This window comes from Lichenostomus cassidix, chromosome 4A (genome assembly GCF_008360975.1).
Source record: "Lichenostomus cassidix isolate B80296 chromosome 4A, HeHo_3.0, whole genome shotgun sequence".
Lineage (NCBI taxonomy): Eukaryota > Metazoa > Chordata > Aves > Passeriformes > Meliphagidae > Lichenostomus > Lichenostomus cassidix.
In genome coordinates, this window is record NC_139485.1 from 1,777,190 (window position 1) to 1,792,722 (window position 15,533).

At 49.7% G+C, this 15,533-nt stretch overlaps 1 protein-coding gene and 1 long non-coding RNA gene across 5 annotated transcripts in view; one reads left to right on the top strand and one right to left on the bottom strand.

Annotated features, from left to right (window-relative positions):
- The first annotated feature begins 493 nt into the window (after window positions 1-493).
- Window positions 494-15,533, top strand: part of LOC146437261 (vascular endothelial growth factor receptor kdr-like) — a 119,138-nt gene continuing 104,098 nt past the window's right edge. For all 4 annotated transcript variants that reach the window (XM_085060028.1, XM_085060030.1, XM_085060029.1 and 1 more), the window contains exon 1: window positions 494-1,268. In XM_085060028.1, coding sequence (XP_084916154.1) covers window positions 1,205-1,268 — 64 coding nt within the window. In that variant the 5' untranslated portion in view covers window positions 494-1,204. The remainder of the gene's footprint in view (window positions 1,269-15,533) is intronic.
- LOC146437262 (uncharacterized) lies at window positions 8,410-11,212 on the bottom strand. Its single transcript, XR_014852325.1, has 3 exons — window positions 10,169-11,212; window positions 8,692-8,785; window positions 8,410-8,564 (listed from the first exon to the last, which is right to left on the bottom strand). It is a non-coding gene; the product is annotated as an uncharacterized LOC146437262 (long non-coding RNA).

A 15,533-nucleotide genomic window follows, 5' to 3' on the forward strand; every position in this document is an offset into this window, starting at 1 on the left:
CAGGGCAGGGAGAATGGAGGTGGCATTCCGGGAGGATGGAGGTGGCATTCCAGGGGGATGGAGGTGGCATTCCGGGAGGATGGAGGTGGCATTCCAAGAGGACAAAGGTGGCATTTCGGAAGGACACAGTGAGCAGCAGAAAGAGAGCCCCACAGTGCTGAATAACTGGGGAAAGGGAGGCACAGAGAGTGCGAGAGAGCCTGTTGCTCAGGTGCTGTGGCTCTGTGCTGCCCTTCCCGGTGTCCCGGAGCTCCCGGGCTGTCCCCTCTGCCTGCGGGAAGGTGTCACCACCTGATGGCTCCCGGAGCTCCGCAGGGCCAGGCGATGCTGGCAAGCAGCGGGAATTCATTTCTTTGCCCCATCTCAGGCAGCAGCAACAGGAAATCCAGGAACTCTGTGCAATGACAGGGAGGGAGAGAGTGAAGTCCCCTTGCCTCGGCTGGTGACGTCTCTCCTTCCTCCTTTTTTTTTTTTTTTCCTGTCCCTATAAAGAATCTCGGGCTCGCATCAAACTTCCCTGCGAAAGCCAAGGGAAGGCAGAGGGGTGGGGGAAAGGCAGAGAGCAGAGCCAGGCGGGCTCCGGCCATGCCCCAGCCCCGCTGCCCCGGGCGCTGCGCGGTGCCCCCGGGCAGGTAGAGCCAGGTGGCACCGGGGCAGCTCCTCCTGCCCGCCGGGGAGCTGAGATCCGCCTTCTCCCGATCCCCGCGGCACCTGCACCTCGCTGGAGAAACACATCTTTGCGGCTCGCCCACCTCATCCCAAACTCCGGGCAAAGCGCTGCCGGGAGCAGCCGCTCGCTGAGTGGAGGAAACTTTTCCCAAACTTTTTTCTGCTGGTTTTGCTTTGCTTTTCGAGCCCTTGAGTTACTCCGCACCAGCCGGGAGGGCTGGGGAAACTCCTGAGGCAGAGCAACTCTCCCCTCAGACACCCCAGGGTGGGGGGAAAAAGGAATAAGGTGATCGCAGAAAGGGGGTGAAGGAAAAACTCAGACCCTCGGGAGGAAAGGAAGGCAAGCACAACCCGCAGCCCCACGATGAAGCAGTGAATGGAAAGAACAATTTAACTGGGATCAACAAGTGGGAACTCCTGCGCGCCTCGTCCTTCCCCTCCCTCCCGCTCCAGCTTCCCCAAACTTCTCGCCGGGAAGGAAAACTCCTCCGGCGGACTCGCCTCGCCCGGGACACTCACCAGGCACCGAGCCGGGATGCTGCCCCGGCCGAGAGCCCTGCTGGCCCTCTGTGCCCTTCAGGGGCTGCTGCTGCTGCACGGTAAGAGCCGCGGGGACCGGGAGGGGACGGGGGTGACACGGGGAGGACGAGTCGCTGCCCCCGGCACGGTGCTGTCCCTGGGGAGAGCGCTCGGGGATGCTTTTTGGGGCTTTTTGGAAAAGCTTGTGTTGCTCTTCCGGAGCCCCTGCGCCGTGCCGGTGAGGTGTCACCTGGCGGTCCGTGAGGTGTCACCCTCCTGCGAGCCCCGGTGACAGCGGGCAGGTGCCACCGCTCCGCCTCCCAAGCCAGCTGGCGCCTCAGGTGTCACACCTCCATTCAAACTGATCTTTGGGAACAAAGGTAAAAAACTCAACCTCCTTGAAGGTGTCGCGCATAAAGGTCAGATTGTAATGGGTGTTCCCCCTCGAGGTTGGGCCACTCGGTTAAAAATAGCGAGTTGTGAGCGTTCGCCAGTTTGTGGCGTTTTTCCCTCGGTGTGGGAGGGTTCCTGGTTGTGTTTGAGCACTTGAGGCAGAGCTGAGGCTTTCGAAGGAGGAGCTGTCTGGGAGTGCCTGGGCTATCCCGCTGTCCTGGAGCTCACGATGGAGCTCTGGGCACAGGCATCACTGGCAAACCCTAATTCTCTTGGATATTCCAATTCTGATTCTTTGATATTTCAATTTTTATTCTCGTGGTGCTCCTTTGCTGCCTTCCCCTTCTCAGCCCAGGTGCCAGGTTAGATTCCCTGCTCTCCAAAACTCGTTTTCCTTCCCAACAAACTCCCTGTGCCCCCTGGATTTATTCCCAATTTTCACTGCTATCAGAAAAGGCAAGAGGCAGGTTAATGAGATTTGGGAGAGCTTTTCCATCTGCCGTATGACTTTTCATTATCTCATTAAGCATGAGGATTTTGCTGGATTACTGAGCTATTCATTCATGACGCTGCAAATTGTGTAAGGGAGATGGGCTCTGTTGTTTATTGGGGAATTCCTTCTGACAGAAAGGACTTTTTTAAAATTGTTTTTGGATGGTGGATGCATTGCACAGCACGAGGCTGTTGTTCTTCAGCACAGCATAATCTTTTCATAGCTAAGAGGATAGCTTCTGGAAACACTGCAGAGCATCACTGTCCTTGATTTTCTTGGATTCATTCAGGGATTTAATGTATTCCTTCTGCAGGAAGGGAGTGATGGGCAGGCAGAAGCCCCAGGGAATTTCACATCTTCCCCACAGTTACCTGCAGAATAAAAAGTTTGTGCTCCAAAGAGCTCGTCCAGCTTTTCCAGGAAAAGCTGAAGCAGCAAACCTGGCAGGTGGAAAGGAGCCCCTCGAGCAGGAATCCTCAGGATCCATGGTGTCTGTGCCAACCCCAGGGAATCAGGGAATCAGGGAATCAGCCTGTGCCAGGTCAGCCACCAGTGCCACACCTTGAGCTGCACCTGGAGCAGCACTGGAAGCTCTGCAGCCCAGGGAGGATTCCCAGGATTGCTCCAGCTGGCTGACACGTGCAGGAGCAGCCAGCTGCGTGTTTTGGGAGTTCTAACCCTTGAACAGGCTGGAAAAACTGCCTGAAATCCAGCGTGGATTTTCATGGATCAGGGAGTGTTTGGGAGATGGGAGCAAATGTGCTGTGCCCAAGTGTTCCTGAGGCTCCAGGGTGAGTTTGGGACTGAGGAGCTGGGGGAAAAGCCTGGCTGGAGATGCTGCCCACATTTCAGGGCTGCTCAGGTCCTTACTCACCAGGTTCCTTTCCTAATCATTTTGGCCCTAATAACTTTGGAATTCGGTCCAGATTCCTTTTGCCATCAGTGCCAGGCACAGAGGAGGCCAAGAGAAGGCAGAGTCTGTGACAGCGGGAGGAAGGCAGGACACTGACTGTCCCCACAGGCAAAAGCTGAGGAGGCACTTGGAAGCAGCACTGTGATGCCAGGGGCTTCATTAGGAGGAGATAACACATTAGCAGAGCCTCTGGGTGCCCTCATTAGGCTGGAAGCCAAAGGGAGAAGGGGCCAGCAAGTCTGAGGATTGGGAGAGCGCTGGTGTTGTTGAGGAATTAACTCCTCACCACCTTGCTCTCAGAGCATCTCCAGCCCTGAGCTCAGTGCAGCTCTGCTCGCCCTCCCCAAGCCTGGCTGTGTCCTTCAGCTGGAGGTTAAACCTTCCTGGGATTTGGTGAGGCAGAGCTGTGCAGAGGAGCAGAGGAGGCTGACTCTGATCCGAATCCAAACAATTCCATCTGCAATGCAGAGAGAAGGAAAGCCCTACAAGTGGGAAAGCTGCTCAGTGCCCAGGTATTGGCTCCTCAGCCACCTTCCCCCCAAAATTCTCCAGCAATGAACTCGATGCAATTCTGGCCATTACATTTATCCAGGTCTCCTCTGGAGAACTCCTCAGTTATTTGGGGCTTTCAGCAGGGGGAAGAGACCACACAAACATCATCCAAATGATTTCCCACCTTGCTCTAAAAAACACCTTTAAATACATCTTTAAATGCATCTTTAAATTCCCTAATTTAGTTCTCTGAGTATCATTACATTCCACTTTCCTTGTGCTCATTGCCCAGCTTCTTCTCAACCCCTCAGAGCACTGGTTGGGGTCTTGCTGCTCAGAAATTCCCACTGATGTGGCACTGATGGTGCAGATGCCAACAGCTGGCACAAGTTTTTGGTGTGGAGTGGGATGGTTCACAATCAGCCCTTGCAAAAATAACCTGCAAAGAAATCCTTACACCTTAAATTGTGCATGAAAAATTCAGTATGTTTTGCCCGCTGACACGATCACCAGAAAGCTTTTAATATCGAGCAATCCAAGCCACTTTTCAGGTATTGGAATAAACTCAGCCGTTTCAGTGGTTTAACACTGGAAGTTATTAAAGATTGAAGAATAAAAATTAGGTCCTGCCCGATCGCTTTGAAATTAAAGCGCGTTTGAAATGGATTTTTTTGGTGTTGTTTAATTTTGCAACGTCTTCTACAAATTGAATATCCTGGATGGGCAACGAAGCTTGTAAACACAGAGATTTCAATTAAACCATTTATCAGTGGATAAAAGCTTCAGGAGCTTGGATTCCTCCTGGTTTTCCAGCCAGTGTCCAGCAGGGTGAGTGTGGGCTCAGTGCTGTGCCAAGGCAGAGGCACTGAGGGGTTGCTTTCCCCCCCAAAAAATGTGTCTCTTAATTGGTGTTATTCCCAAACATTTGCTTTGCTGTGGGAAAATGTTCTAAAAAGCGGAGGAGCCTTTTTTAGGATGGTGATATATGAGCCTCCTGCTGAAGCTGCCACGTTCGAAACCAACTGGAAATCTCTTTATACCAATTCATCCATTTAAGGCAAGGAAAAAAATGTAAAGTATTTCTGAATACTCCCTGAACTTCTAAAAAACAGCATCGTGCCCGAAAGAATAGTGAGACAACCAACCAGGCTGTTTGTTGGAGGTTTCTGCTGTAAGAAGTTGCAGTATTTCCTTTAAAAGCTGTACAGCAGATTTATCTGTGCACATTGGTCTGCTCTGAGTAAGAGCAACAAGGTCCATTTGGGTAATCTCTGCCCTTTCACACATTCCCTAAACTGCTCATTTTATGGCAAATTATTTGTACCAAGCGATAGCTCAATCTGCAGCAGCTTGAATGAACACCTCGGCTTGGGCTGAAAACAGAATATTTACATTGTTAATAGGTTTATGCACAAGGTTTCCAAGACCAAAAGGAGATTTCTCAGGTGCAGCCAGGGGAAGGTGATCTGTGCTTTTTGGAGGTTTGCCTCCCAAATCTCCAGTGCAGTTTGAAGGAGGGTGAAAACCTCTCTATCCCATATTTATTGAGGGATGAGGAAAGGATCTTTTCCTTCCCGAGGCATCTGCAGAGTGCTGTGCAGGAAGGGCCACTTGATCTCCAGAAAAGGACAGGGGGCACAGAGAAGCTGCTTTTCAGTTTACACTGCAGTTTTGGGGGCAGCAGCAGCCACCTGCATTTTTTAAAGCTACCCAGGGAATTCCCAGGAGGCAGTGTTGGACTTTCCATGGGAGAACGAGGAGGACACTGAAGCAACAGCCCCATGGAGCTTCATGTGCTCAGTTTGGTATTTCCTCTGATCCACCTTTCCTTTTTTCTCCAAACCAGCCTGATGTCACTGGAATGGGAATTAGGAGTGGAAGTAATTAAGGGATATTGGAGCATCTAAACAGCAGCTAGGATTGAAATAAATGTGTCCCCAGTGCTTTCCTTCAGAAAGAGCTCTGATGACTGACAGGACATGAAGGCTCTGAGTGCCCATCAAGACATTCCTGTTCCTTCTTTGGGAAGAGCATCCAGCTGTCCTCAGTCACAACCCTCAGGACAAAATAAAATGTGTGTAAGAGAGAACTGAGCTCCCCTTTAGGCATTTCTTTAATTTTTCTTTTTAAGGCCACCGAGAAAAGAGTAGAAGCTGCCAAAACCCACCAGGCAAGGTTATTATCTGGAAATGGCATTTAATAGAAGTGCCTGCTTGAGGCTTGCCCCAGGGAGCAGAACTCCAGCAGCAGAGCTTGCAGCCATCAGGAGCGAGGCAGGGTTAGCACAAATCATGGGAATTGAGGTTTCTGCATGAGGTGAGAGCTCAAAGGCTCATCCAGGAGCTGCTTCCTTGGATGGGGAAGGAGGAAGGATCAGGATCAGCCTGATCTCGTGAGGAGCAAAACTGATGGGATTGTGCAAATTCCTCAGTGCCAAGTGCTGGACACACTTCCAAAGGCTGTGCCAATGTGAGCAGGGAATTCACCCACGGAGGGAGCTGAGCTGCTGCCCTGTGCCATGGTAAATTCTGGCTTAGGCTGTTGCTAGCAGTGTAACAGCTCTGCACTCTGATGGACAGGGAGGAATCTGGGAATACTTCGTGATGGAGAGTGAGTAAATCCTTGGGCATCTTTATGAATCACTCCAATACCCTCATCCCCAAGCCCTTGGATTAGGCTGTCTTTGCAGCACATTCTTTTTGTCCCCACTACATCCTACATCCCTCTCCTGCTCTCCCCCCCTTTCCTGGATGTCTCCTAAACTCCCCTCAGGGCTCAGGATTCCTTGAATTTTTACATTAGGAGAAGCCAAGAGGAATTTCTCAGCCCTTCCACAGCAGGGATCTGCACAGTCTCTCTTCTCTGTCCCAAAATGAATTTTGCCTTTACAATTTTTTCTGGTGCAGAGATTTCTGCAAAAACCAAAGTGGGACTGCTCAAGACCTGCAGCTGAATCTCTTGTTTTCTGCCAGCTCCTCACGTTCCTGCTGCAATGGATTTTTACAAGAAATCATTTTTGCAAGTCCCCCCAGTATCTGGAAATGCAGGAGAAAATCTCATTTATGGGATGTGTATAGTCACTGTTTTGTTTCGGCTCTAAGCAGGAAAGTTTTAGCATTGAGTCCTTGACTGGGCAGCAAGGAAAGAACCTCATCTAACCCTGCAGATGATGGAAATCTGAACAAGCCACTTTTCCTTTGTGCCCTGCGGGGAATGGCAAAAGCACATGGGCCCCCCAGATTTCAAAATTCAGCCAAAACCCTAAGTGAAGCCCAGAATGTAAAGGAAATATATGGACCAGCCTTCTATTTTCAGGCCACTTGCCTTTGTCTTCTGCATTTCCACATAGGTTTCCTTAGATCTTCCTGTGTTTTTCTGAACTGTGGGAACGTGATTGCCAAGGAAGTGGAGAGGGGAGTTTTCAGCCCTGCTGGGATTGTTCTTGATTTGAGGGTCAAGGAAGCCTGACCTAGTCATTACCTGTTCCATTTTTACAAAGTCACCACGAATCTCAACCACCTCAGCCAAAATGTTTGCTTCCTCAGAGCCCACAGCTCAGAAATTGCTCACCTGGAATTCTTCCTCACGGATACAGCAGGGTCAGCTTGCAGGAAAAGCACCAAACACCACCGGGGCTACTCTGCCCATTCCTCTAGAGCCCTGAGGAAAATGGGATTGCTCCCAGGGATACTCCACACACACAGAAACAGCTGAGCTGTGAGCCATTCATCCTGTTTGCTCTGAATTCAGAGCTCATTAGCTGAAATCAGGACTGAATACACTCATTTAGGAGTTAAAGCAATTTCCTCCCAGTCCCCAGAAGCTGCAGTGGGGACATGAGTGTGGGTTGTGCTCAGTTCTGCTCCTCAGCTCCCCCACAGCTACTGAAAAAGGCTCACTTTGGCCCCTTGTAGCTACAGGGATCATCCTGAAAGCTGATCCTGAGCCTGGATTTCCCCAGTTTTTGGGCTAGATAAGGTGTTCCAGACCTTTAATGTGCAGACACCTCTACAGAGTGTTCCCCCAGGAGCTGTAAAATGTGATTTTCCCCTCTGCTTCTCCACTCACTCTAGCAGCTGCCAGGAGCAGCTCCCCCAGGATCCATCACACATCCACACAGTAGCACTTGGAAGCCCTTGGAGTGGACAATCCTAATTCCAGGAGCCTCCATGCAGGAAAAGGCTGCTGGAAGAGATTGCCCAGAGCCCTTGGAGCAGGGAGGTGTGTGAGGCTGGGGTTGGAAGGAGGGGAGTAAAGCTCTGGGGATTTTCTGCTGCAAACCTCGAGGTCTCTCTGCCTTTCCTTGCAGGGAAATAAATCCCACAGGTGCCCTACTGGGTCACTGGTAGATCCCCTTTTTAGGGGGAATCCTTTTTAGGATTCCCTTTTACTTAGGGAAAGCTACTCTCTGCTGCTTCACTCCTCAATTGATGCTGATTTGCAAAGATAAGGGAAATTATTTCAGGAGCTTCCACTGCTTTGCTTCTTAACCCATGAGGAATGGCAGAAGAAATAATAAAATCAGAAGAAATCAAAAAAGCAGCTGTGGGGAGCAATGCTTTTCCCAGCTCCCTCTCTGAGGGAAGATCTCTTTTCTGGATGTGGATGAGGCAGGGAAGTGGTGTCAGCTCATGACACAGCAGGACTGAGCCTCGGCTGCTTGGAAGGGCTTTGGGACAATTAAAGGATGATTCAAGTCAATGCAAACAATGATGTCAGCCTGAGGACCTTTGGAACACAATTTAAGCTATTACATGGTGTGAAGCAGGGAGAATCAGGTAACCTCTTGGCCTGGCACATTTTTGCTCGGCAATGGATGATGTCTGGATTATTTTCATGTTCATGCACTCGGGGCAAGCTTTGCCTCTCACTCACACAGGTTTAAGGCTGTGCTTGGCTGAAGACAATAGCCTGTCTTGGAATTGTCCATTGTGTGCCTGAGAACATTTATTTTATTCTGGTTGTTTACACATTCTGTGGTCAAATCTGGGGGAGAAAAGGGCTGACTGAAAGCTGCTCCCTCCCTGCACACTTTATAAAGGTAGAGATCTTACTGATCCTGCTGGAAAATCCTGATTTGCTCCCCTGTGAGAAACCAAAATAACCTGTTTATTTTCTAGTGGCGAAGGGAAGCCAGAGTGTGGCTGAGCCTGCAGCAACCTCTGATGTGTGAGGCAGCATGAGAACCCTCCTGCTATTCTCAGTCACTCACCTAGCATAGATTTTGGCTGCACAGACCCTGTTCTGCACAGGCTCCTGGAGACTCCCATGCTTTAAACATCTTCCCTTCAGTCTGGGCAGATTTGCTGTCGAGTAAGGGCAGAGCAAAAGGGTTTGGCCCAAGAGGAATTCCCAGAGAGAGTGATTGATCCCCAAAATCCCATGTCAGCTTGAAGGGAGGGATTGCTGGGGCAGAGCCTCCTCTGCCTGGGAGCTCCCATCTCCCTCTGTTTTTCCCCATCCCACTCTTTGGGGACTTTTCCAAGGATAATGACAGCATGGATCTCTGGGAAAGCAAGACCAGGCATTACCACTAATGATTCTGTTAACAGTTTTATTACTTAATCCCCTGATCCATCAGCAAGGAGGCAAAGCAAGCCTGCAGCAGGGTGGATTTATAGGTTTGGAGTTGCTGTGGTGTTTCCAGGCTGTGCTCACATTTGGAATGTTCTCTCCTGGCTTTCCCAACCACACAAATAAACATGAGCTCAGTTTTCTGGGTCGGTTTGGGCAATACCAGCCCTGCTCTAATGAGAGAAGTGCAGGGTGAGATGACAGAGCCAGGATGGCACAACTGCTGGGATGGAGGGACTGCCTGGGAAGGGGAATTTGGGAAAACAGGAGGCTGCTGAGCAGGGCTTGGCCATCCAGCTCCAGACAGTGCTGTAAACCCCAGTCCCCATCAGAGTCATTATGTACACAAAGCTGATTTCTCCTTATTATTCCTGTGGAGCCATGGGATTGTTCTGATCTGTTTTATCTATTCTGATCTGTTGCATAAATCAGCCACTTCACCTTTTTTATTGTTTTCTCCTTTGTATGTGAAAAAGAATACTCAGACCCACTTGGTGAAATGCCATTGTTGATTTAATTCGATAAATCATGAAGTCATGGGCCTTCTTCTGGTTACTGAGGTTGTTCTCTATTGAACTTTGTGCGTAACTATGGTGGTTATACTATTATTATTATTATTAAAAATAAATTTACAGCCTTATTTCCTCCTGTTCTGTGGGGCATGTCAGGGCTGGTGCACAATGTCATGCAGGGCAGGCTCCCCACATAGGCACCACAGCATCCCACAAATCCACAAGCACAGCCTGCTGCTCCCAAGAGAAAGGGTTTCCTTCTCCCACCACAAGAATATGTGCAGAGTTTGTTTTAACCTTCTCCAGGACAGAATCTTGGGCTTTCTGGTGGGTTTCTGGCAGAAGGACAAACAAAGAGGAAAGGAGTTTTGTGCAGGTCTCAGTCTCAGTTTTCATTTGCCAAATCTGTCCTGCACTCAAGAGAAAATCAGGGCAGTGCAGATGAAAATTCTGTGCTCAGAGTGGGATTAGTGGAAAAGCTAAAGCCGAGCTGGTTTTGATTTCCACAGAGGAGATTTGGCACAGCCACTGTTCAAGGCCATTTGCTCTTCCACTGCACAAGATCTTTGTACTTTAAAATGAATGTAGACTTTGCAATCCTACCTGGTTTGTGGTCTGGCACTGAGCAGTGCAACTTTGAGCTTCTCCCTGTGTGCCTACCTGTGCCAATTGTAATCTTTAGTCCTGAGAGTCCAGTGCTGCACACTGTGAGGGAAACCCACAGCCTTTGTCCAGTGACCCTGGGACTGCTGTCACAGGTTCTGGACACTTCTGACAGAGTGGAAACTCCTTCCAAGCATTCATTTTGCAAGGGTCGATAATACTGACATCATAACTCCATCAGTGGTATGATTCAGGATAAACACCTGGGTCAATCACAGAGCAAAAGCCTTGCAGAGCCTCATTTTGGGCTGCTGGTTCTTGAATTCCCTGGCTGACCAATTGTCTGGAGTCACCAGAATCTCCTTCAGTTTAAAGCTAAACCAACCAGGCTTTAACAGAGGGAGGAGAGCCCAGGGCAGCCCAATTCCTTTAGTCATCTTTCCTGTTTGAAATTCTTTTGCTTATCTCAGTTCTGGTCTTGCCATCTGCTGCCAGTGAAAGCAGAGTGGTGACACTGGGGCGTGGTGGGATGAAGGGAGAGTATCTCAGACTCTGATCTTCTGCAGTGGAGATGATAACGGAATTCTCGGGATAAAGGAGCTGAGAGGAATTCTCAGCATCCACAGGGCAAAGGTCTCCCTCGTGCTCTTCATGTAATGGTTGCAGTGATGTCCTATAGGGTGCATTGTGCTGCCAGCCTTTCAAAGGCTGCCTGTTTGTTTGGATTCCATATTGTTCCAAGTTAAATGGTAGGAAAAGAGAAACTGCTGCCACCACAACATTCTCTTATAGGTCTATTCATTATAGATCCCCAGAGGAAACTGAGAGTTCCCCTGGACAATGGTCAGATATACAAACGAGCATACATTAACTTTCTGTGCTTCTATAGCTCATTTTGGCTGCATTTCCTTTGCATTCTTAGGAGCATGAATTCAGGCATCGACTGGTTTGATGTCTTGCTCTGCCTTGAACTGCTGCCTTGGCAGATATTCTGGGTGACAAGCAGCCTCTCTGGATCAGAGTCACAGTCACAGAGTCACAGAATCACAGAATCACAGAATCACAGTCACAAAGTCACAGAATCACAGAGTCATAAAATCACAGAGTCACAGTCACAGAGTCACAATCACAGAGTCACAGAATCACAGAACCACAGAACCACAGAGTCACAGAGTCACAGAGTCACAGAACCACAGAGTCACAGAGTCACAGAGTCACAGAGTCACAGAGTCACAGAGTCACAGTCACAGAATCAAAATCACAGAATCACAGAATCACAGAGTCACAGAATTACAGAGTTACAGTCACAGAATCACAGTCACAGAGTCACAGAGTCACAGATTCAGAACCACAGACTCACAGTCACAGAATCACGGAGGCACAGAATCACAGAGTCACAGTCACAGAGTCACAGAGTCACGGTCACAGAATCAAAATCACAGAATCACAGAGTCACAGAATTACAGAGTCACAGAGTTACAGAGTCACAGAATCACAGTCACAGAGTTACAGAGTCACAGAATAACAGTCACAGAGTCACAGAATCACAGAGTCACAGAATCACAGAACCACAGAATCACAGAACCACAGAATCACAGAGTCACAGAATCACAGAGTTACAGAGTCACAGAGTCACAGAATCAGAGTCACAGAGTCACAGAATCAGAGTCACAGAATCAGAGTCACAGAGTCACAGAGTCACAGAGTCACAGAGTCACAGAGTCACAGAATATGTTGAGTTGAAAGGGACCAACAAAGACCTCCTGTGCCCCCAATGCCACCCTGTGCATCCCTGAGAGTGTTGTACAAAGGCTTTTTGAGGAGAGCCATGGAAATGCTTTGGGCAGAAGTGCAGAAGCACTGAGGGAAGCTCTGGAATGGGAGCACTGGGAGCACTGGGAGCACTGGGAGCACTGGGAGCACTGGGAGCAGAGGGGACCAGGCCAGGTCTGGGGGGTCTGTCCCTGCTGGGTGGGGCTGCTGGCAGGGTATGTGCTCCAAACCAACAGAGCTCAGGTGAGGTTTCAGTGACCCAGCTCTGGTCTCCTGCCCTTCCAACAGCCAGGGCAGCTCCCTGAGGGCAGCAGCCACTCCAGCACAGGGGCTGCAGCAGGGGGGATGGAGGAACATCCAGAGTGTCCGGATGGGAAAAGGCTGATGAATCCCAGCCCTGTTCCCTGCACTGAGTGCTTTGCTCAGGCCCTGCACTGAAGTTTTCAGGTATCCCCTCTGGCCTCGAATTCCTCCTTGCAGCACAGGTTTGTTCCCTGCCTATGTGCCTCTGCTCTCCTTAAACCAGCAAGATTGGTCCTTCCCTTCCTCCGAGAAGGGATCAGAGATCAGTGTTTGGAAGAGAAAAAGCAGCTCAGGAACTGCATGTTTGCTTCACCTTTCACTTCCATTGCCAGACAAAAGCCCATCTGAGGGTGCTGGAGGTGTTTGAGGTTATAAGGAACAGGACAGGGATGCTGTGCCAGGTGTGGCCTGGATGGGCAGAACTCAGGGCAGGGACACTCCGGGCTTGCAAAGCTACATTTCTGTCTTGAATTTCTCCTACTGTGGTGCCTCCCTCAGCCCCCTGGTGTGAATAATGGAATACCCATGGCATCCCCACACACACCTGCACTGGGGCTGCAGCCACATCCCAAAGCCTCTTGCTTCTCATTCTGACTGCGTCTTCTGGCACAGAGGGGTTTGCAAAGGTAATTTCCAGCCCTGATCGAATGGATTCCCCTGCTGAGAGGCTGTTACAGTGAGAGGGTTCCAGACTGAGAGTTTGTTCTCATCTCCCCTGTGTACATCCACGCTGGAGGTGCTTTTTGGAGGGCTGGTGGTGAGCCTGGAGAGCAACCCAGGGCTGCTGGGGAGGTCAGGAGGAGCTTCCCCTCCTCCTCCTCCTCCTCATTGGAGGAAGGCAACCCTCTCACACCTACAGCCCCTTGCTGCCTTCAGCAGTAGGAATTGGGTGATTACAGGCATCAGACTGTGCAGAGGAATATTGGGAAAAGTTGAGAACCCAAAGGAGAAATCCCCCTTCTAGGAGTTCCCTTGTTCTGGAACTTGCACACTTTTGGGGAAGAGCAGAGAGATGCAGTTGAGCAGCATCCAGGCAGGGCTCAGAATCCAGCCTGAGTTCCTCCTTGCCCCTGGCAGACTGCTATTGTTGTTGTTTTCATTATTATTACTATTACTATTATTATTATTATTATTGCCATTTGGCAGTGTCCTTTCTCAGCCATGGCTGTTTCTCTACAACAGCTGCACCTCCCCAAACCTGCAGCCAAAGTTTGAGTATCAGCATCCACAAGTTTCAAGGTTTTAAGGTTTAAAGTTTTAAGAGTATCAACATCCACAACAAACATTCTCCCTTTTGGGCCCAGCCCATTGGATTTGCACCCTCAGAGGGTGGGCACAGCAGGAAACAAAAGGTGAGTAACACCCACATACAAACAAGACAACCTATTTACAGACCTGCTCAAAGCTCAATACTAAAGCTTTAATGCTTATATTAATATTTGTTAAGACTTTTTCTTGAGGAAGGGTGAGAAGAAAGACAAAACCAGACATTGTTCCTCCTTGGAAAGAGTTTTGTTTTTCCCAAGCAGCAGATCTCGAATATTTACTTTAAGAACACATTTTTGTGTCCTGTGGGTACAAAACATCTTGGGAGGACAGAGGACAAAAGGAGGCCAGGAGGGGTCAGTGCTGGAGCTGGGCAGGGTTAGGGTTGGGATTAGAGGCAGTGCCAGGGATGGATGGGTTTATCCATGACAATCATCAGCAATTCCTCACTTATCCTGCAGCAAAATTTCTGAAAGCAGCCCAGAAAGGCTCCTGAACTCTCAGCACTCCTTCAGCCACTGCTTTGCTTTTATGTGACCAATATTCTGTCTCTTCTCATCAGAAAATGATCCAATTATTTAAAGTCAGAAAGTTGATCTGCACATTCACTGATAGAAGTGCAATTGCTCAATCTCTTACCAAGCAGTTCCTCCCACTTAGAAGGGAGCAACAAAGCCAAATGCCAGGCTATCCTGGCCTTTTAATTAAGACGAAAATCCATAGGTAAAGCAAAATTCCTGGGCATTATCAGCTTTCCTGGCTATTATTCTCTCTGTCAGCTGGGGCAATCCATGTGCTGGGTGAGCTGCAGTGCTGAGGGTCGCTATCTTCGTGCTCAAAATCAGAATATTCCCAAGCATGTTGTCTTTGGCATGGCCTGTATTTTATCTGCCAGAGCCAATGTTAATGAAAAATTCCTGAAAAATTCCACATTTCAACGCGGCAATGCTCTGCTGGGAATAACAATCTCTTGTGACCTCGTTCAAAAGGAGATATGGGGCAGGATACAAAGCAGGGAGGGATTTCTGACCCTCCTTTCCTCGGGTTTGGGGACCTTGGGCTGAGTTGGAGGTGCTTGCCTGCCTTTTTGAGTGATCTCAGAGCTGGCAGGCTGTGAACTCCCCATGGATCTGTCCCCAAAATCAGGATTTCTCTGCTGTCAGAGCCATGGGGTTGATGACATTGAGAGCTCCTTGTGTGGCACAACAGCCCAGCTCTTCCAAACACAGCAATTTAGAGAGAAATGTCTGGGCAGGAGGGGTGTCCCCTTGTCCCCTTCTGGGACAGTGCTGGGGGTGTCCCTGCTGGAGTCCCTTGGACATAGGGCAGGGAAATTTGTGCTCCATCCCAGCAAAAGCAGCCTGGATGGATTGTCCCACATGGCTTCATCTCCTCGTGCAGCAGACTGGAAAGCTCAGCTCAGGCAAATCAAGCTGTGACAAAAATCCCAAGTCCTGAGTGAGGTGGCTTTAAATCACTGCCACCAACTGCAAAGTGACAGAGCAGGGACATGGGAGGGACTAATTCACCTGGATTTGCATGAACTGAGTTCTCACAGGTTGATTTCCCTCAGGATTTCTGACTTCTGAGCCAGGCCATCCTCCCTGCCCTGGCAAAGCTTCTTGTCCAGGCAGTTCCTGCCATGGGGCAGAACAGGGCTGTGGGAACTGGGGGAGATCCCAACACAGGAGAGAGAGGCTGTTCTCAGAACACCTTGCTCAGGGCCTGCTGGCTTTGTTCAGGTAGTGCAGGTCACTCAGGAAGTGGAGAAATAGGTGAAGAAAGCAAGAAAAAATGGATGGAGCCTCTCTACACCCTGTCCAGCCACGGATCCTTCCTGCCCCAAGCACCCTTGGTGGAGCACAGAGGGCAAAGGGAAATCAAGATTCCCAACTGCCAGCCCTCCAAATTCAGCATATTCCACACACATCCACACTGCCATAAGGCCAGGAGAGCAGGGGAATTCATCCCTCCCTGCAGTCAGAGCCATGGCAGCATTTGCTTTCACCTGTCTGTCACCCCC